General features: G+C 38.7%; 1 protein-coding gene across 2 annotated transcripts; it reads left to right on the forward strand.

The window, feature by feature from the left end:
* Positions 1-1,336: 1,336 nt before the first annotated feature.
* Positions 1,337-22,599, forward strand: LOC132977918 (sodium- and chloride-dependent GABA transporter 2-like). 2 transcript variants are annotated; one of them, XM_061042842.1, is made up of 14 exons: positions 1,337-1,684; positions 10,346-10,480; positions 10,579-10,719; positions 11,031-11,118; positions 12,481-12,613; positions 15,029-15,163; positions 15,251-15,354; positions 16,287-16,411; positions 17,691-17,803; positions 17,889-18,026; positions 18,163-18,265; positions 18,936-19,036; positions 19,162-19,306; positions 19,438-22,599. In XM_061042842.1, exons 1-14 carry the CDS (start codon positions 1,471-1,473, stop codon positions 19,455-19,457), a joined length of 1,695 nt encoding a protein of 564 aa, XP_060898825.1. In that variant the 5' UTR covers positions 1,337-1,470; the 3' UTR covers positions 19,458-22,599. The 2 variants fall into 2 exon arrangements, with proteins under 2 accessions (XP_060898825.1, XP_060898824.1); XM_061042841.1 differs by having other exon boundaries at positions 1,340-1,684; positions 19,136-19,306.
* The last annotated feature ends 221 nt before the right edge of the window (positions 22,600-22,820 follow it).

Raw genomic sequence — 22,820 nt, forward strand, 5'->3', positions numbered from 1 at the left:
TTAGCTTCCTGTAAGTTTTAGAATCGATTTTAAGATTTTACTCATTACTTTTAAAGCACGGACGGGGCTGGCTCCAAGCTATATAACAAAGCTATTGACACCATATGAGCCAGCCCGCTGTCTTAGATCCTCAGGTGGGGGCCTCCTGGTCGTTCCAAAGTTGAGACTTAAAACTAAAGGTGACCGGGCCTTTTCTGTCAGGGCCCCTCGACTTTGGAACGACCTCCCTGAGATAAGACTCGCAGATTCCCTCAATTCTTTTAAATCCCTTCTTAAAACGTACTTTTACAGACTTGCTTTTATGTGATGTCGTCTTCTTAATGTCTTTTCTTACTGGTTTTACTATTTTTATCTTCTTTTACTTCTTACTGTCCTTTTATTTATGCTCTTATCTCATATTACTGTTTCTTTTCCCTTAACTCTTTTTGTTCTTTTACTGCTCTTACCTTCTTATTGCTGTTATCTTTTTATTTGCTTTTAGCTCTTTTAGTTTCTTACATCTTTTTAAATCTTTTTTTTAAAAACCTCTTGGTCTCAGCTTGTGTTGCTGGGTTCTTGTTTTGACTGGGTTCTTATGATGGTTCTTGTGATGGTCGGGTTATATATGTCTGTTGGCTATCTTGCAATATGGGTTCCTTTCTGTTGAATTGTATTTAATTATTTTTAGTATTTTGCATTTCGTAGACTTATCAAACAATTTCCATGCCTGTACAAAGGCTGACTGTTTTGATGTGTTAAGTGAGATTTGCCTTGGGTGCATACTGGCTGTCTGCCATTTCCCCTGAAATGTCCAAGCTGCCACATTCTGACATGTCTAAGTGTAGAAACACATCTATTACACATTAAGATTAATCCTTCTGCCAGTCAGTAACCTAAAACCTGGATTATTTTATACGAGGCCACTGAAATCCTCATTTACAATCACTCTTAAAATGAAGTGTATACAAGTATGCTCTCTTTTAATAATGAAGTATTCAAACAGGTTGGTGTTTTAACTTTAAGCTGGATTTCAGAGAACTAATATTGGCTGGCAATGTAACATAAAACGACATTATGCCCATGAGACTAAAGCTCCCTAGACTTTTAACCTAATAAAATATCTCAAATACCAGCCATATGTTCTTCTCAAGCCATGATAATTTGTAATAATTAAAATTTGACTTAAGCCTGACAGATTAATGTACTGTATGTTCTGACTATGTTGAGATCGTTTTTGCCTCGGGTAAAGATTATATGAGTCATTCACACCTTGTGTAAGTGTGAGAGAGGCCGCCTCTTTAAGAGTTCAACACCATGTCTAAAAAGAAATTATCACACTCCAGTGAGTCATCTATGTGCTGCAATGCTGCTTTCTGTTGTGCATCTGAAGGTCCCCCTTGTGGCTGGAATACCTTTCAGTCTTACAATTTGGCAAGTCCATTCAAATCTGCATAAGACAGTCCCCAGGCAAGTCCCAAAACTCAAGGATCCATGCTTGTGTTGCCATTCGACTATCTCACCCTGAGCAGCATGGCAGACTCTCTCTGTAGCCCGTTCCATCTCTCTCCCATGACTACTTCACAAACAATCAAAGAGCGAGGCAAGTGGGCAAACAAGAAGGAGTTCATCCTGTCTGTGGCCGGTGCTATTATTGGACTTGGAAATGTGTGGAGATTTCCATATCTTTGCTACAAGAATGGTGGTGGTAAGTGTAACTATTTTTTCTTGCTTAAGAGAGGAATAAAGAAATTGCCTTTTTTTTAAAAAAATATCTGTATCACTTTATTACTCACAAAGACACAAATATGTTTTTCTTTCTTTTACTTTTTGATTGATTGTTGAAATTGTTTGTTGGAGCCATGGATTGATATAATTGTCTTTGTGTTATTATTTAAGGTTAAGGTAGTTTGTTATATATTGGTGTTTTGGGTTATTGATTATTATATCATTTATTAGGATTATATTGAGTAGGGGGATGTCGGGTCACATCGGTATGGGCGGAGATGTGTTGATTTAACTCACCTGTTCACCTTTTGTTCTTGGTGGAAGAGAGGGGGTGAGCTGGGTTGCCATATTTTTTGTTGACCGCTATAGTTTCTAGTTCACTGTGATTATGAGTTAATACACGTTATTATAAGTTAAGTTGATTATCTTTTTTACGTTAATAAAAAAGTCAAACTTATTTTTACGCATCACAGTATTCTTTTGAAAGCGTGTCGGACAAATATATTAGGCCCAACCTTAGCCTCTTAGCGGCTTCATCTTCAGGAACGCCGCTACATTTTTCAACAAAAAAGGCATCAAAGTAAACAAAAAGACAGCGCAAAGGATCAAGAGGACACAAAGAGGAAGCAGAGGAATCGGTCATCGGAGATTGATCACGGAGGTAGGAGCTGGCTGTGTAACATTAAAGGATACGCTGTCGGAGCGAGCTACAGCCAGGTAAGCTCACCTGTGAATGGAGTGGATGTGCCATGAGCTGAAGATTATTGGAAGGAATTCGGCTTGCATATTGACTGCAGTTTGTTCAATGGGAACGGATGGTTGGTTGAGGATTGGATCCCTCTATGCATCGGCTGTATCAGTGTTACAAATCATCTTGATGTTAATGTGAAATTAACGTGAATCTCCGCTCTGTGAATCACTGCTCTGAATCTCCGCGAAGTCTCTCTGCTCCGCCGCTGTGTGGAATGATCAATTATGTTTGCTGGATTCATTCGTTTATTGTGTGGAAATCTGTCGCAAACTTGAAGTGGATGTGTTTTAAATACACAAAACTGGAATAAAATCAAACATAAAATCTAAGAAAGAAATGAGTGAAATAAATGGTGTTGGAATGGAGTGTGGCAAAAGAGAAATTAAACTTTCAGCCAAGGCTTTAGCAAATCAAATCGAAAAGCTTCAACATGAACGCAAAATCATTGTGAACAAAATAAAAGTGCTCATACCTGAAATAAAAGCACTCATGAAAAGAAAGGAAAATATCTCACATGTTGAACCTCATCTGGAAAGTTTGTTGAAACTGTGTGCTGATGCTACCTCAACACATAACATAACTCCTTTACTGCCGGATGATGAACGAAATAAACAAAATGAATGGTTTGCAAGCATCATGACACACAGCAACGCATTTAAAGTGGATGTAAAAAGGTGGCTGAGTGACTCTGAGGAATCTCAACAAAATAACTTGTCTGATCAACTGGATCCTGCTGCAACCAAAGAAAAAGTGCTTCAATGTCGAACAGGAGCTGGACCTTCAGTAACAACTCAGGCTGCATCAATTATCATGACAGAGAATTTGCAAGATGACATAAACCCGAGTGATAGTGTATCAAATGTGGGAAGCAAACGATCTGCTACAGGAGGAAAGTCTGGTGCTTCTACAGCTTCTTCTGCACGTCTTAAAACTCAGGCTGACTTGGCAGCTTTAATGGCAGGACAGAAATTACTAAAGGACAAACATGAACTGGAGGAGCAGGAGGAACGACTGAGGAGAAAGAAGGAACAACTTAAATATGAAGAGGACATTGCAGCACACATGGCTAAATTAAACGTGTTTCAATCTCGAAGCATCTTCAGTGAAAAATCCATTTCAAAACATTCTGATGGGATGAATTCATATGTGGAAAAACACAAATCACAACCCAGAACAATCAGTGGTGATCATGACAGATATTGAATCCATGTTTCACCAGGTGAGAGTCCCATCTGAAGATGTCGATCTGTTGAGGTTTCTCTGGTGGCCCAATGGGGATTTAAAGCAAGACCTCACTGAGTTCAGGATGACTGTCCATATCTTTGGAGCATCTTCTTCTCCCAGCTGCGCAAACTTTGCTCTCAGGAAGTGTGCTGAAGACAATAAAGGACAGTTCAGCCAAGAAGTAACGGACAAGGTGCTTCATTGCTTCTATGTTGATGACTGCCTGGTGTCTGTGGCTTCTGAGGAAAAGGCAATATCACTTTATCATGACCTAGTCTCCATCTGTGGAAAAGGTGGGTTCCCGCTTACTAAATGGGTAAGCAACAGACGTAGTGTCATGGCAGCAATACCTGAAAGCTACAGAGCTGAGGACATGAAAGGGCTGGATCAGGATCAGGATCAGCTACCAGTGGAGAGAGTGCTTCGTGTTAAATGGTGCATTCAGTCTGATACTTTTAGATCTTAATTAAGGACAGACCCCTTACCAGGAGAGGAATTCTCTCGATTGTAAGCTCCATCTATGATCCCCTTGGTTTTTTGAGTCCTGTTGTATTGTCTGCAAAGAAAATTCTAAGAGATTTGTGCAGGAGAGCACTCAGCTGGGATGACATCATACCTGAATCCGTTGGTAAGGAGTGGATGAGTTGGTTGCAGGAACTGTTTCGCTTGGAGGAGTTTAACATGGAGATGTTTGAAACCATTGGACTTTGGAGAAACAACATCACGGCTGCATCATTTCTGTGACGCAAGTGAAGAAGGCTATGGGGTAGTTACTTACCTGCTGTCGCATAATAAACACTCGCAAGTACACAGTGCCTTTGTGATGGGAAAGGCTAGGGTGGCACCACTTAAATATGTAACCATCCCTCGAATGGAGCTCATTGCTGCCACCATGGCGAGTCGCATTGATGTCTTGTGGAAGAGAGAGTTACACCAGGATCTTCAAGATTCTGTTTTCTGGACCGACAGTGCATCTGTACTGAAATACATAAAGAACAAGACTTCAAGATTTAAAGTTTTTGTTGCCAACAGAGTCTCAGAAATTCTTAAAGCTTCAAATGCCTGTCAATGGAGGTATGTAGACACTGCAAGCAACCCAGCTGATATGGCTTCCAGGGGTTTGAAAGTGGATGCATTCCTCAAAGATGCAACATGGGTGTCAGGTTCGCCTTTCCTCCTTCAACCTGAGAGTAGGTGGCCTGTTAATCCTGATGATGTTCATCAACTTCTTTCGGATGACCCTGAGCTCAAGAAAGCTGTAACAGTGAATGCTGTACAAGCTGGAGAAGAGATTGACGCTGTTACTCGCCTGTTCAGATATTTCTCATCTTGGACTAGTCTCAAGAAATCTGTTGCTTGGATGTTGCGATTCAAGAACTGGCTCTTGGCTTGCTGTCGGAAGAGGAAACAGTTAAACCTTAATCTTTCAAAGTCTGACTTGGAAGTGGAACAGAAAATATGTTCACTGGAGAAGGATATGGAATGCTTCAAGAAAGTTCCAAGTTGTCTGTCAGTGGATGAGCTTGAGAAAGCTGAACTGGAAATAATCAGGTTCTGCCAAAGGAAGAGGTTTCCAGAGGAAATCTCTAGGCTGCAGAATGGGGAGAATGTGAAGGGTTGTAGCCACATTTGTAAGCTCTGCCCACTGCTTGAAGGTGGCGTTTTAAGAGTTGGTGGCCGTCTGAGCAGGTCCTCTATGCCTGCTGAAGCTAAACATCCCATAATACTGGCCAATGATTTCCATATCTCAGACATTCTCCTAAGGCACATTCATCAAGAAGTGGGACATGGTGGTCGTAACCACATGTTATCCAGGCTGCGGGAGAGATATTGGATTACTGGTGCTAGTACAGCCATTAGGAGAGTTCTTTCCTGTCACATGTCGAAAACTGAATGCTCAACCATTGTCCCAGCAGATGGCAGACTTACCTGTTGATCGAGTAAGGCCAGATGAACCGCCATTTACTCGTGTTGGAGTTGACTATTTCGGACCGTTTGAAGTGAAGAGCAGGAGGAGTGTTGTGAAGAGGTATGGTGTTATTTTTACCTGCCTTGCCATACGTGCAATTCACATTGAGGTGGCGCCTTCACTAGATACTGATTCCTTCATAAATGCACTCAGACGCTTCATAGCGAGGAGAGGTCAAGTCTTGGAACTGCGGTCTGATAATGGGATGAACTTCATAGGAGCAGAGCGTGAATTGAGAACAGCAATTGAGCACTGGAATCAGTCCCGGATTAATGACGTGCTTCTGCAAAAGGGAATAAAATGGACCTTTAACCCCCCAACTGGCTCACATCATGGAGGATCTTGGGAGAGGTTAATTAGATCTGTGAGGAAGGTACTCAATTCCACCTTAAGTGTTCAAAACCTGGATGAAGAAGGCCTCCACACAGTTCTTTTGTGAAGTGGATTCGATCATCAACAGCAGACCAATCACTCAAGCATCCACAGATCCTAATGACTTGGAGGCACTGACACCAAATCACCTGTTGCTGTTAAAACCTTCACCATCTTTACCACCAGGAGACTGCCAGGAGGCTGACATTTATGCTCGTAGACGATGGAAGCAGGTGCAATACATGTCTGACTTGTTCTGGAAGAGATGGGTTAAAGAGTACTTACCACAACTGCAGGAGCGTCAAAGATGGTCAGGAGTGAAGCGCAACATCATTGCTGGAGATATTGTGCTTATCATGGATAACACAGCACCTCGCAACTCCTGGGTCATGGGAAGAGTTCTACAGACGTTTCCAGACCGAAGAGGATTTGTTCGTCAGGTGCGGATTAAAACAAAGAGCAGCTGTCTTGACCGGCCCATAACGAAGATCTGCCTAATACAAGAGGCCGAAGCAGGATGAGGAGTGTCTGCTGCATCTTGTAACTTTTTGACCTTTTGATCTGACTGATTAACTGACAGACGTGTCACAAATGAATTGACGTTTCATGACTGAGCATGGATTTTGTGACTTTTGACTTGACTGACCATCGGCTCAAGAAGAAAGAAGACATTGTATGTGTTATGAACTTTGAATATTTAGATTTAAATTATTCCATGTCTCCTATTAATATTATGACGGGTAATTATAATGGGTAATAACATAATAATTAGGGGCTGGTGTGTTGGAGCCATGGATTGATATAATTGTCTTTGTGCTATTTATTTAAGGTTAAGGTAGTTTTTTTATATATTGGTGTTTTGGGTTATTGATTATTATATAATTTATTAGGATTGTGTTGAGTGGGGGGGATGTCGGGTCACATCGGTATGGGCGGAGATGTGTTGATTTAACTCACCTGTTCACCTTTTGTTCTTGGTGGAAGAGAGGGGGTGAGCTGGGTTGCCATATTTTTTGTTGACCGCTATAGTTTCTAGTTCACTGTGATTATGAGTTAATACACGTTATTATAAGTTTTCTTTTGAAAGCGCGTCGGACAAATATATTAGGCCCAACCTTAGCCTCTCAGCGGCTTCATCTTCAGGAACGCCGCTACATTGTTGCTGTTAAATATTGTAGGACTCATTATGATGAACAATAAATAACAGTGGACTGAGTAAAAGTACACCTACTTAAACAGAGGATTTATATAATAAACTGATGAATTAATTTCTTGATTTTTCTCAAACTGAATTCTGTTTGCTATAAAACTCTTAAATTATCCACCTGTGCCCCCCTTCTCTCCTTGCGTCACATCTGATAACAAAGGAATTGACAGGTTCCAAAGCCTATGACAATAACCTTATACTCATGTTTATGAAAGTGGGAAGCAAGTTCTGTAGTTTTGAGGCACAGATAGAAAATACCCTGAGAAGTCTTACACAAACAGACGTCTTTGGTCAGACAATCTTAATTATCTGACAATGTAATATGGTCACAGGAGTTCTGGGACCAAACCGTTGGGTTCCTTGTTAATAAGCAGAGGTAAACATTCAATAGCAGTCAATATCTTTATTTGGCCGTAATAAAAAAAATAAAAATGAAAAGAACAGCACCATTTCTATTGACAAAGTTTTTTTTGTGGGATCAAGCAGTCCAAGGTAAAATATGATTAGGTTTTATCCAAGAAACACATTTGATTGTAGAGACCAAGGGAGTTGAATTTTATCAATCAATCAATCATTATTTGTATAGTGCCAATTAATAACAAGTGCACCTGGAGACGCTTTACAAAAGAGCACAATTTTAGTGGTTGATTGTAACATGCATTTTTTTTCAACTTGGCCCAATTGTTCTTAACAGCACATTAAAGCTATTTATCTTCTGTAATAATGTTTAAACAACTCCTTTTTTCTACGACAACACTGCACATGTTGTACTTTTTACTCTACTACAGGCTGTGTATAAAATAATTAGTAATTTTTCACATTATGTTTTTATAACCTAGCTTCCCTGTGAAACAATGTAAATAAATATAAAGGTCCTTAAAAAATACCTGCAACCCAACACAAAGGGTAGCCTATTACATATGTTATTTTTGACGTTATATTCAAGCAGTTTAAACATTTGTTTTATCTACTTTGTTTTTGCTAGTTCTACATTGTTGATTTAAAAGTCCATGTGACAGCTCTGGATTTCACCTCGTGCAGCTTTGGTGTGATGAGGTTCAAAACCACCACAAGTTACCTGATGTGAATTTAATTTGATTCCCCCTCCATCACTCCTAGCAATGTTTTTGTACGCACCACTTTTAATTTATATTAAAATTTATAATATTTATATAAAATTGATATATTTATTTATTCATTTTGCCAAAGTTGTATACAACATATACAGTATATAGGCCACTTCTAGGCTATATATAAGTAGGCAATGCCACATGGTGATCTAAATAAAAAGTGTGTACCACTTTTACTGTCATGTTCTAAAAGCCTATTTGTGGTCGAGGTCTGAAATGAACACTAATTTGGCAAAGCGCCAAATGTGGGTAGATTTTCCATTTGGGATTAAATTTCACAGAGCTATCCGCCACATGTCGTGTAAAAATTATACCCAACTGTCATATAACCTATAAAAGGAGTTTAAATATAGAGTTTATTTACAACATAATATAATATTTTTTGATGAAAATGCATATCATAAAAACATCCACATAAAAAAAAGCAAGATTGTTTTATTTATAGGAAATGTATATCCTTAACATTAAGTTTGTCTAAACAGTATGTCCCTGTCCTTTGGGTGGTCTTCATGCTGTGTACTTCATTTTTGAAGCTTGTATCATTCTAATCTATGATTAGACATTTGAGAAGTCATGTTATTTTGATCACATGACATCACAACTTGTGTTAACGCTTAGTTTTATTGACTTTCATTTGTTGTAGGAAGACCTATACCCACTGGAGCTTAGGTGTCCCACATTTGGCTAATTCACCCTACAGCTCAAATTTGGTAGCCCATGGAATAAGTTAACTGTACTATAACATGTTGTAGTACCATCAAACTCACAACACACATAAACCATGTCCTCTTGATTAAACTTCAACTCTTAGTTTGTTGGAAATCTGTTGCGATCTCCATGCAGGGGCATTTCTTCTGAAGCTCTTTAATCCTACATTTCAGGCTGCCAGACAACACAATGTTATTCCTCTTTACTTCTCTCTGTTATGGTGTCACTCAGGTCATATCTTGTTTCTCTTCTTTGCCATATTACGTATCTCCATGCCGTAACTCTGGGGGCGAGGACAGCTAAACTGTGAATATATAGGGGCGTAGTATTTAAATGACGTTTGTTTCCAGCCGCCACACTTATCAACACCCGGTCATGCGTACGCTGTGATCAGCCAGATACGCACGTTTCATAGGTTCCACGTGGACCCTGTCGTACGATGATTTCTACACCCAAATCTGCGCTGGTTTCTACACCAGATTGATAAGTGAGGGCCACTGTGCCTAATTTGTTACAATGCTATGCAAGTTACCTTTTGTGGACACTCTCTGGCATACACAATGTAATATCAGGTATAACTAGAGGACTGGAGGAAGTCAGCAATTACCAAGTTGTTCTTTGTTGAAGTAGTGCTTGACTGACATTTTTAAAATGATACATCATTAATGAAAATAACCCCAAAGGATGAGTCACAGCTAAAGTGATCACCCTGTTCTCTTATCAATCTTTTACACTAGTGCATGGTTTGTCATTTTTACTATATATTTATCGATATGTTTGCATTTTACACTTGAAAAATCTTTGTGCTTGTGATTTGACTGATTTGAATTAAAAACAGTTTTGTTGCCAGAGCCTTTTAAGTAAGGTATTTAGAGCACTCACTACAGATGCAACTATTTTAACACCTAAAATACTCATTAAATGAAGAAAAGAAACTGAGCCAGTGTCAGTTGGGGCTTTATAATAAGACCAGCATCAGTTGATATGATGCTATGATGCTGATACTAAGTAGTTCGCTTAATAGCAAGTAGTTTATGGATTTTCTCAACCAACATCACTGTGCATCATAGAGACACAAAACCATATATTTTGCTTCTATAAATTGCTTTACATTGCATTGAGGGATTGTTCAGCAGAAAGTTGAGTAAATTTCATGCAGACCATTTTGCCATTACTTTCCCTTAAAGTGTAAACACTTACAATTAAAGTCATTCAAAAGTCCTTCCTTGTGTTGTGCATGTATGCTTTGCATATTGACAATTTTTTCCTCATACTTGCAGGTGCATTCCTCATTCCTTATGTCCTGTTCCTTATTACCTGTGGCATTCCTCTGTTCACACTGGAGACAGCACTGGGCCAGTACACCAGTCTGGGAGGAATCATGTGCTGGAGGAAGGTGTGCCCCTTGTTTGAAGGTGATCAAAAACTATAGTCAAGATGTACAGGTCAGAGTTGAGCAAATTAAGGAAGAAAACTACAGCAAACAAATTCTATTATTTTCTTCTGTTTCCAGGATTGGGATACGCAAGCCAAATCATCACTTTCTATAGTGCCATCAGCTACATGGTGATTTTAGCCTGGGCATTTCTCTACCTTTTCTCATCCTTCTCCAGCAAGCTGCCATGGGCCACCTGTAATAATACATGGAATACAAGTAAATTCACTTTTATTCCTCTTCCAACAACACACCAATAACTATTGGGGTGTGTCAAGTTTTTATTTCAATTTTATGTTGAACTATAAATTCAAGTTTATAAGTTATAAGTTTATAATTCATTTCGAAGTTCATTCTAATTACAATCTTCACAAATAAAGACTGTATTATCTTATTGATTTTGTAATAATAGAGTGCCTGACAATTGTATCTTACCTAATCCATATCACTACTATTAATTAACAAATTAATTAAATTGAGCAAACATTTTCAGTTTGAGCTGTGTTTAGTAATACTCTGATATACTACAGATTCTTGTGTGGTACTGAACAGCCATAATGCCACTGCCAACTGGACCTCGCCTGTGAATGCATCATCATCTGTAATAGAGTTTTGGCGGTAAGTTTTTATCTACTGAATTAAGAAGAAATTAGTCAAAGATAATCAAGGGGCAAGAAAAAAAAGATAAACCTATAATAAATGTATGCTGTGTTTATACGGAATACATTTTAAGGGTCACATAACACATTGAAAATCTTGAAACACTTTGTCGCTTTGAATTATGATGTGAACAGGAGTGCTCTGCTTATCAAAAGTAATGAGGTAACAGTATTGTCTAACACTGGCTGGGTGAGGTCAAACTTTGATCAAATCACTGAAATGTCTGTTCATTTTTATTGATACATGTACAGGTAGGATGGCTATGGTTTCTGTTTTACGGTCTGACACAACTCCAACTAATTTTAACGGTCTAATCAGCAGAAAAAAACACCTGCGTGTAAAGCACATTTAGAAACCTTGAAATGGCTTTCTGAAATGTAGCCTACAGCTTTAATCATTTGGTCTATTACAGCAGCATGATGCACAAATCAAACATACCCTTAAACTAAATAGCACACAGGTGTTGTAATGACTGCTTTCTTTATCATATCATATCAATCTATCAGTCAAGCTAGCCTCCTCATGTTTGTTTACATAAATATCTTAGTCAAATTCATTTAAATCACAACAGAATATGAGAAAACTCTATATTTTTGGTGATGCTTCTTTTTTGTAAACATAATAACTTTTATGTACAGAGCATCGCTCATCACCAACAATGAATCCTGTTCAGTAGGTCAACTACGGTGCAGACTCACTGTTGGAGGGTGTAACAAACCACTCCCGGTCCACACTCAGGTTTTGGACAGCCCTGAATGTTGCGGACGCTCCACAGGGGGGAGAAAGGCCCCCAGAATAGCTCCCACAGCAGTTCACTTTACAAAGTGTTCTAATCAGCCAGAATAATTGAAAACACCTGTGTGCTGAAGATGAGACGGACCTGAACCTTAGAGCATGTAATATCATCAAACGATTGCTCAGCCTGGCTTTCATTATCATGATAGACAAATCGACTTGTCAATCACAGATGTATTTAATAACATGAATTATGTCTGCTTTTCCTTTGAGTGTGCCAGCACCAGGAATTTAGTATTGTTGTGTCCGGTTTATCTGGATATTTTAATGTAACCATGCAATTGTTATTAGCTAAACCTTTGATTTTTATTTTTACAAAGAATACATTGATTTTCGTCAGTTTTCACACTACAACATTGCTAAGAAATGTTATAAATACATGGGCAGAAGATGGTCTCTGTGTGGACACGTCTTACAGTTTTGTCATTGTAGGGAAAAAACACAAAATAGCAACTCATAAAACAGATAAGTTATGCTAAGTATCTTTCCTTAAATAATTACTTGACATATATTTGGTCCTTACAGTCAACGGGTGCTGAGAATCTCCTCGGGCATAGACTCCCTGGGACACATACAATGGGACCTTTCTTTGTGCCTTCTTCTGGCCTGGATCATCTGCTACTTCTGTGTCTGGAAGGGAGTGAGATCCTCAGGAAAGGTGAGGCTAAAGATCTAAAACACAAATAAGACCTTTCCCTCAGCCATTTTTATCTTAATTTTATACCTTTATTTTGACTTTATCAACACATATTGATCACTTAAATCTTACCTTGGCTCATTCCAAACAGTATCTAAACTCTTAGTATCAACACCAAGTCACCCAAAACGTTTTTGTGTCAGTTAATAGGTCAATGCTACCAAAATGTAAAGGGCTGTACTGGTCAAAACTATATTTTTAATGTTTTTCTCAGCAAGTCAGTCAACCCTGGAAAAGTTTCTTAAATAACATTTTTAATTTCTTCCACATTTTCTGATAACACTGACTCCTTACTGTAGGCTACTATATTACTTTTTCAACTTGCTGAATGCTACTTTATTCTGTAGCATACTGAGCTTTTTAGATTAAGATTTCACGATAGTTACTGTAAAGGTTTACTGGGAAAGATCCATACTGTATAATACATCATGTACACATAAAGATCAGTCCATCTTTGTGTATGCAGTAAAATTGTTTGTGTAACAAGGTGTTACATGTACTGTAGAAAGAAGAGTTACCATTGGGCTTTCATGTAGAAGTTCTGAAGAGTTTGTCATTTTCACTGAGAATCAACTCGAACCATAGACAATGGATTTTTGTGCTGATTTGTAGAGAATTGTACTCACTCGTGCACCAAAACAAGAGAAATTCTTATCTGTTGTGAAACCTAATTGTCAAACTAAATGTTCAAACTACAAACTATGTTTTGAAACATGCTTTTCTGTTTGAGAATTGAACCAAGGTCATAAAAGTTTTAGGAGAGCTGTTTTGATCCTGTGTTGTCATAATTAATGGTCCTGGGATGTGCCTTCTTGAATAATTAAATGATAACTGACAAAAGAGGCAGGTGTTTAACCTTTTTCATTATCAGTGGCTGTGTAAAGTAAACACATTTATTACGAGAAGCATGTTATGGCTGTAAGCAACCTCTGACACCGTAGTCTGAAACTGTCTGGCTCCCACTGTGCCCAGTAAGCAGGACAGAGAGCCAGTGGTTATGATAAGTAAATGTAAAGGCCAATATAAGCAAGCATATGCAGGTTCTTTTGGCGCAAAGGATGTTTTTGCCTGCCAAAGCACCAGTCTGCTTTCATGTGCACATGAAGTTCATAATCACCCCAAGTCTCTTCTTTGCCAGACATTGCTTAAGAAGGACATAATGTGCGAATGTTGCTGAATACAGCAGTTATCAACTACATAAATAAATCCCTTTAAAATAGACTGATCAGAAAAATCATGAAGAAAATATAATCTCTACTCCTCCTCTCTGGCATCTTGAAAGGTTAGTAAATCAGTAGATATCCTTGCTTGATAAGAAAGGTATTTTGCACCTGTGGTTACCTTAGACCTCCTCCTGCATGCATTCCACTTTCAACTGCCACTCACTTTCAAGCCCAGGGTGTTAAGAAAGAATGACAGTGATTGATTTTTTCACCTTGGTGTGAAAAATGGCCACAGGCCAAAGCTGTAATGAGTGGGATGTTCAAAGGATGAGGAAGACTGGCGTGAGGTCTGTGTTTGTGGGAAAGTGAACTGGAAATGTTACAAAATGTGAGACAGTTCGTAATAGATCTTGTTGTCTGTCGCCCATTGCTTAACCTCAATCTCTCCCAACTGCTGTAATTTTCCCTTGATGCCTTAAACATGAGTTACACAAGTAGATCTTGTTTGATAAATTCATTGGCAGGAAATAGCTCAAGTGACGTGTGTGTGTGTGTGTGTGTGTGTGTGTGTGTGTGTGTGTGTGTGTGTGTGTGTGTGTGTGTGTGTGTGTGTGTGTGTGTGTGTGTGTGTGTGTGTGTGTGTGTGTGTGTGTGTGTGTGTGTGTGTGTGTGTGTGTGTGTGTGTGTGTGTGTGTGTGTGTGTGTGTGTGTGTGTGTGTGTGTGTGTGTGTGTGTGTGTGTGTGTGTGTGTGTGTGTGTGTGTGTGTGTGTGTGTGTGTGTGTGTGTGTGTGTGTGTGTGTGTGTGTGTGTGTGTGTGTGTGTGTGGAAAAGCCACTGGACTGGCAACACTCTTGGCTTGTGTAATAATGTCGAGTTGTAAAATTACGTTATGCCATGTTACAAAATATGTCATGTGACAGAAAATGTTAAAAAAACAAACATAAAAAATAGATAATTTAACTTTTGATGTGATTCATCTTCTGTGTTGTTAATGCAACAAAGAGATTGTTTTAACAGTGTTCTTGTATTTTGCAGTTTTATTGTTTTTCTAATTATTACTTTGAATTGTTTTTATGCTGTCTACGGAAAGCACTTGCTACAAGGTACAACATTTCTATATTATATATGTATATATATATATATATAGGATATTATAACATATAGTGAAGTACTTTTTAACTTGTAACAAAGACATTTTCTGTCTAAATTCAGGCTACCTACTTCACAGCCACTTTCCCCTTCGGAATGTTGGTGGTGCTTTTAGTTCGGGGGATTACCCTTCCAGGAGCCCTCCATGGCATCAAGTTCTACCTTTACCCAAGTCCTGGACGGCTGGCTGACCCACAGGTCTCACCTTGATTATAAATACAATTGAATTCTTTTATGAAACAAGTAGAATTGTTTTTAGTGTAATGATAAATCTCTGGTTTTTAGGTTTGGATGGATGCTGGAACACAAATATTTTATTCGTATGCTATATGTTTGGGATGTCTCACAACGCTTGGGAGCTACAACAAGTACAACAACAACTGTTACAGGTAAATACTTGATGACAGGAGTGGTGAGGAAAGGGACATTTTAATGAGGGGAGCTATTGTGGGGTAAGGTTGTAAATAGCAGGTGCTTCAAATTATAAAAAAGAAAAAAAGCAAGGTTAAATAATGCTTTGGTTATAATTGAACAGCAGGTTACAACATGACAGCCTTCAACGTCAGCACATTCACTCGTGTACATCAAGAATGTACCTATCAAATACATACAAAAGACGCGCCAATCAGAAATAAGCACCATCAAAATAATTGTCGCAACAAAAAGCATATTTAGGTTAAAAAGAAATGCTTCACTTGTTAACAAAGACGGTGAACAACGTCCGGAGACATTGAGGAACATAGTATAACGGCTTTATTTTACAATACCACGGAATCTAGAAGTCTTGAAATGTGTTCTCCCAGAATCCTTAGATGCAGGACTAAAAACTGTGACGTATGTTTATGTTATCTGGTGCATCAGACTTCGGAAACGGCCAATCAAACCAAGAATCACAGGCGAATGTTCATCTTCATTTACATTACTGGAAGCCTTTACAAATTAAAACAGGATTATTTTTGGGACGCAGATGGCCCAGGAGTTAGTTCAAGCCACACCATTCAGCTGCCATTGTTTGAGCATTAGACCCATGATAAATTATTCATTTCAGTAGCTAAAGTTTCAGCTAATAATACCCAAATGTTGTTTTTTTATCAAATCAATAACTAAATAAAACACCAGGAACATCCTAAATGCAGCTTTCATAATGTTTTTTTCTATTAATACTTTTACTTAGTTTTCAGAAGTAAGTAATTAAATTTTAATGTTCAAACATCAAGGTGTCTGTAAGTGTGTTCTGTATATTAAGTTCCTGAAATAATTTCATAAGTTTAACAGAAGCCACTGAGAAAGAAGTAAAGGTTGTGTTTTTTTTCCTTTGCAGAGACTCCTTGCTACTCTGCTTGTTGAATAGCGGGACAAGCTTCCTATCTGGCTTTGCCATTTTCTCAATTCTGGGCTACATGTCACAAAAGCAAGGTGTTGACATTTCTTCAGTTGCAGAGTCAGGTATGAATATGAATCAACTCTGTGTCATTTAAAAATACTTAAAGGAGCAATATTTAAATATCTAGTGAATTCAATCATAAAATGAGCTTATTTTATCACCAGACATTAAGAAAAAATGCTATGTTTAAGTGCTGGCTTCTCTGACAACAATGCAGCACCCAGTGTGTCCTCCCTCTGTCCTCCCCTTTTTTTTAAGACACCCCCACAAAGCTGTTTCAGACACCACCTCGGTTTGCCAGATATGAGACCAGTAATCACAGCAAACCAACAGGTGCTGCAGTGACATAAGAGGGCAAGCGAAATGCTTCAGATTTATAAGCTCCATGACCAAAACTAGGATGTAGAGCTGGCTAAACACTGAAGCTTCCGTGTCAGCGACATGGCAACCTGCATGCACATCGACTCTAGGGAGGAGAGGGTGGAGGGAGACAGCGCTCTACAATGTTCTGAATTTGGACTGCAGTGCCAATTTTTAAATCTATGTGTTACCAGATACATATTGCTCCTTACAACTTTCATAATATATGATGTTGTTTTCTGCGGGAAATGAAAGGAATTTGGTAAATGGAATACTTTCAATAACGAAAGAATAATATAATAAAAAATATATAATTCAGTGGACTCCTTCTCTCAGACAGGATCCAAATAAAGTACTGGAGCACACGAATCACTTAAGGCAAATTTATATAGGTACAAAGGAGTAACGTATCGATGCACTGCGTCTTCCTTCAGAGTTAAAACCTCAAAGAGTCAAAAGGAAGACGCAGTGCATCGAAACATTAGTCCTTAGCATCTAATTAAAATTTGCCTTAAGTGATTCATGTTCTCCAGTACTTTCTCTGGATCCTGTCTGAGAGAAGGAGCCCTATTGATATAAATTGATAATTATATCTTGAACGTCTAAGGTCCTTCTCTGAGAGCACAAACCTCCATTTGTAGAGCGGCTGAAGAGCTAGAGTTTCCTTCTATTTTGCTAGAATAATATAATTATTAACGAAGTATAGAATTAGGTAACTCGGTAGAAAGAATGTAACCTTTGACACTCAATGCAATCATTTGTTGTCATTAAGTATGACATGAAATTATTATCATGTGAATAAAGGAAAAATGAAGATAATGAATGTACATGACAATCTTGATTATCAAACATTTCCCTTGGACACCATACCTGAGTAATGGGATTCTCATTCTGACTTATACAACATAATTTTTACTCTCCTCAGTATTGTGGAAAATGTGTTAATTGAATCTACCCCTACCTTACTGTACTCTCTGTCAGGTCCTGGCCTTGTGTTCATTATCTACCCACAAGCTGTGACCCTTCTGCCTTGGCCTCAGGCCTGGTCTGTGTGCTTCTTCAGCATGATCATCTTGTTAGGAATAGACGGTCAGGTCAGATGCAGCTTAAATCTCCCAAAAATATCACGCAACAACCCTTCTTTTGTTAAGTGCTAACCAGCCTTCTCTAACTCTCTAGTTTGCTGGGCTCGAGTCCATCATGACATCCCTTGCAGATGTCTACCCATCCCAGATCCGACAAGGGTATCGCAGAGAGCTGCTTCTGATGCTGGTCTGTGCTTGTTGCTATACGCTTGGCCTGGCATTCGTGTCAGAGGTAAGTTTTCAAAGTACCCTATTTGGTGGTCACAGATCAGGTCAATTGCTTATGTGAGAGAAATTTGCTGTCCATTAAAGAACCAATCCACAGCTGATTGATTACAAGTCCAATTCATTGGCTGTTTTGATTTCAGGGTGGCGCATACATTCTGCAGATCTTTGATCACTATGTATGCAGTGGTCCCACACTTCTCCTGATGGCTGTCTTTCAGTCACTGGTCATTGGATGGATTTATGGTGAGATACTCAGTGATAAGACAGTCTTCGTATTTTTGGTATCACACTTTGAATAAGACCCTTGTCCTAATTCCATTCTTTGAATGTCTAGCATTTATGCCCTTAAATTTAAGTGAACTAAAAGCTCTCAGTATGGATTCTTAGCTGGTTAAGTTTTGGGTTTGTTGTTGAAGCAAGGATTAACTTCAAACACTGCTTTGAGATGCTTCAACGCATTATTGTATCTTTAAGAACCATCAAAGAAGAAAAAGGTTGCAAGTGTAAGACAGTAAAAAAAAGAACGATAACCCAACAGTAAACGAACAATGATCTAAAAATGTAAAACTCTGACATTATGAGCCTCATACAGCTAGTATTACAGCTATGTTACCAAGAAAATGAGTGTATGGAAATGTCTTAAAATGTACGAAGATACACTAAACAGCTATGACCTAACCTAAAATAGGTTAAAAATGAAAGAGTAACGTTTGTTTTGGCCCCAGATCCGACAGAAATGTGCATCAGTGAAACTGTAGCTTTGTAGCACTGAAACCAACTAGAAGAATATCATTTTTTTGTCTGTATGTTGCAGTTTTCTTTTTACAAACTACCAAAACTCCAAACATGAGTACTACATAGTTCTGTTGTATTAGTAGTATGATGCTGTGTAATGTATGTGTCCCTATCCAAGGTGCTGAACGCTTCAGTGACAACATTGAGGACATGATTGGGTACAAGCCTCTGTCGCTTCTCAAGTACTGCTGGATGTATGGCACCCCTGTTATTTGCTCTGTAAGTTCGCACACTGGAATAGATCACATTCAAATAAATTGTCTCTTCCTTTTGTCAAACAGATTTAATATATTTATAATTGTATTGTTTCCTTTAAAGGGAACGCTTGTCTTTTTGCTTCTGAGATACACCCCCCTGAGGTTCAACAAGAACTATGTTTATCCTTGGTGGGCGTACGGTATCGGATGGTTTTTGGCCATGTCATCTGTTGTAATGATTCCATTGACCATGGTCTTCAAACTGGCCAAAGAAAAAGGGACTCTGTTGCAGGTGACTGTTCGTTATAAGTTATTGTATAGTTTTCAGGAGCATTTCAAGTTTGGGAATATATGTTTTGTTGCACATTTTGTTCTGTTCTGCTGATAGGAATATGCTTTAATGATATCATTACCTTCCTCTAGCGTCTCAAGCAAAGCCTTAAAGCAGCAGATGACCTTCCAGTGATGGCAAAGGAAATGGCAAGCTTCAGAGTCCCACTGAATGTTCGTGATGATGGTAAACATGGCAATATGTAATGAACAGCCGGATCACCCTTACAAGGGGAGTTTATACAACATTAAGGCTTTATACCAATCCTTTTATTTTACAAATATATATATATTGATTTCTATATATGGTGGTAGTGCTCATTTATGGTTATGTGTTTCCGGTGAGGTGAACTGTGGCTATAGTGTATTGAATGTGTAATAGTGTAATGTTTTGTATGAGATTTTTACATTTATTTAGCAACCAACAACACTACGCAATTAAAAGATTAAATAGAGTAATGGTATCCTGAGTAGAGAGAAATTAAATTTCCTCCCGGTATGTTTTGTAATCTGAGCTTTTCAGTTCCAAGTAGCAGTTTATCATAGTTTATACAAATGCAGCACAGTGACAGAAGGTTCTTTTGTCTGTTGGTTCACTTGTACCATAGACGTCAGGGCACTTTGTATTTCTTATATTTCACTTATGACTTATAGATGTATACAGTATTGCATTGTCTGTAATCATCTGCTTCTAGATTTATCTAGCACAAAATACCCCAGATCTTTTTCCCTCTCAGTGCACTGGGCCTGAGTCACTTTTCTTTTTAATCTAATGACAGTATGACGTCGTCTAGTGACACCATTAAGAAGAAGAAGAAGAAGAATTTATACTTTATTGATCCCGCGAGGGGAAATTCGTTTTTACACTCTGTCTAGTAAACATGCTACACAAACATGAACTGAAATACACACACATGCACAAACAGGATCCTGTGGACATGCACTAATGGAGAGGTCTCAGAGTGAGGGGGCTGCCCTACGGCGGGCGCTCCTGAGCTTGTGGGGGGGGGGGGTTAGGTGCCTTGCTCAAGGGCACCTCGGCAGTGCTCAGGAAGTGGCCTGGCACCTCTCCAGCTACCAGACCAATTTCCGGACTTGGTCCGTGCCGGGACCTGAACCGGCGACCTTCCGATTCCCAACCCAAGTCCCTACAGACTGAGCTACTGATCTATGGTGTCTGCATGTCCCAGCCGTTTTATAACAAACACAAAATCATATTGCTGTCTATAGGCAAGGCATTACTATAGCTCCACATTGTTAAGATAGTTACTGTTCACGTCACTTGTTATTAAATAAACATGCTAACACTTCGAAATATACATAAAGTCATGTCCTGAGATTATTCCAGCAGCTAATGAAAAGCATATTTACCAAAATGTCTAACTTTTTGTCCTTAATGCTTAAGTATATTTGCATTGTGGTTTTTGTATATTGAACATATTTTCTTTTTTTAGTAAGGGGAAAATTGTTAAACAAGGGAGTGATTTCTTACTTCTTACTTTGGAATCATAATGTGTGACATGGAAATGACTCAACACAATCTTTGTAACCTTGAGATAAAGCTGTTTACTTTCAATGAGGGATTATCAGCAGGCCTGTCTGTGACCTCAGTGACCTTCTGTACATGTTTTCAATGACCCAACCCTAACTGTGACCTATGACTTCTGTGACCTCTCGAGCTCTTCTCCGGTTCCTTTTCTATGTTGTTCTTAGTGTCCTGTTTGTCTGAATGAACAGCCTGAGCAGCAGTTATTCTGTTATTTACAGAGTAGGCTCCTTTCACACATGCACTTAACACCTGTTCATGTTTTGGACCTTAAAGGGGTTTTCTGCTGTTTCTGTTTTTTTATGCTCTTTAGTGTGTTTTCCAAGTGTCCTGTACATGTTTAGGCACATCTATGTGCAAAAATTAAAAGTCCGCGGAAACGCGGCTTCTCCTACGTCCTCCTGTTAGCTGTAGCATTAGCTGCATGTAATGCTCGGTTCTAGCCCCCCTCGAAAAAAAATTGCCAGTGTGACGTCTTGTCAGTGTGAGATCACTGATCTAAGCCCATTGGCTCGTTGTGGCAAGCCCTGCAGCTCATGTTGCACGCCCATTAACTTCTGTAGCACGCCCACGATATGCCGTAGCCTGCTCATGTTTTTGCTCCCCTCGGAGCCAAAGTGGCTGCATTCCCAATATGGTAAAAGGGGCGTGACATTTGCGAGAACCGTGCTGAGCAACTCACCAATTACGGCAGAGCCGACAGGCCAACCAATCAGATCAGACTTGGCACACGTGGGGACTCTGAACGTGGGCACATCAGAGCCTTAGAGAGAGTCAGAAGCGAGCCGGTGCATGGAGCAGCAGTAAATGAAAACAGACACTTTTTTATAACTTTAGCTATTGTGAACATACTTTAGTAGATACATAGATTAAATATATGAACCCCAAAAAGGGCATAATTTGACCTCTTTAACCTGCAGGGCTGGTTTTGAGAACACAAATATCACATTTAGTTATGTCCATGTAAACACGGCTCCAACAACAGTACAGCTGTCAGGCCTCATTCTTCTCAGTCATTGTAGACAGTCATGACTCAGAGAGACATTTACAGAGGATATACTTGATTTCTGCTGGATTCATATGTAATATGTCACACATTCTTCCTTTAAGTATTAACAGCCATTTTCAAAAGCAAGTAGAGACAGGTCAGGCAGCAGACATGCAGCAATATGCAAACTCTGCTCATGCATGCTGTGTGAACTTGTGTACTGTAAACATCATCAGATATTATCAGGTATTGTAAAATACATTTCTTCTCTTTCTTACAAAGTGACCTCTAAGCAATACAAACTCTACAAGCACAAAACACAGGTTTGGTGTTTTTTTTTTGCTACTCAGATTATCTACACTTTCTTGTGACTGGTGTTGACAAAATCAAGGAGTGATAATGCTTATCATTTTCTTATTTATATGTTTTATTTGTATACCTTTTTTATCTATTTTTTTCAACAAATAGAGACAGGCTTTTTTTCTTTTATTTTTTTGCCAAAATAGATATACCTCCTCAGAAGTGTTATACTTGCTGCTTAAATTTCTAGTATGACAAATCTAACAGTGCCTTAAACACTACAGCTGACACTAACTTTACTGTTTTAGGTTCATAGCATGTCCTTAGTTTTCTTTATTGGTGTTTTTTTTTAAATATAAATTAGCTTTTCTTTATGTATCACTTATTTGTGGATGAAATTGAATAGTAAAATACTTAATGGGGCACTGTGGCTTGTTCATTTTGTGTTGATTTATGTGAGCATGTGAGTGATGGACGAGGGATCTGTATGACATAACTTGAGAACAACACAAGCCATAACAGAAAGGCTGGTGTCAAGAGGTAATCAAGAAGACAATGACTTTAGAGAAACGTGTGGAAGTGAGTTTGTATTTCTTGTAAGGGGTTGTGTAAAGTTCACAGATTCAAGCGTGAAACAAGTGA

The sequence above is a fragment of the Labrus mixtus genome, chromosome 7, assembly GCF_963584025.1.
Source record: "Labrus mixtus chromosome 7, fLabMix1.1, whole genome shotgun sequence".
Taxonomy (NCBI): domain Eukaryota; kingdom Metazoa; phylum Chordata; class Actinopteri; order Labriformes; family Labridae; genus Labrus; species Labrus mixtus.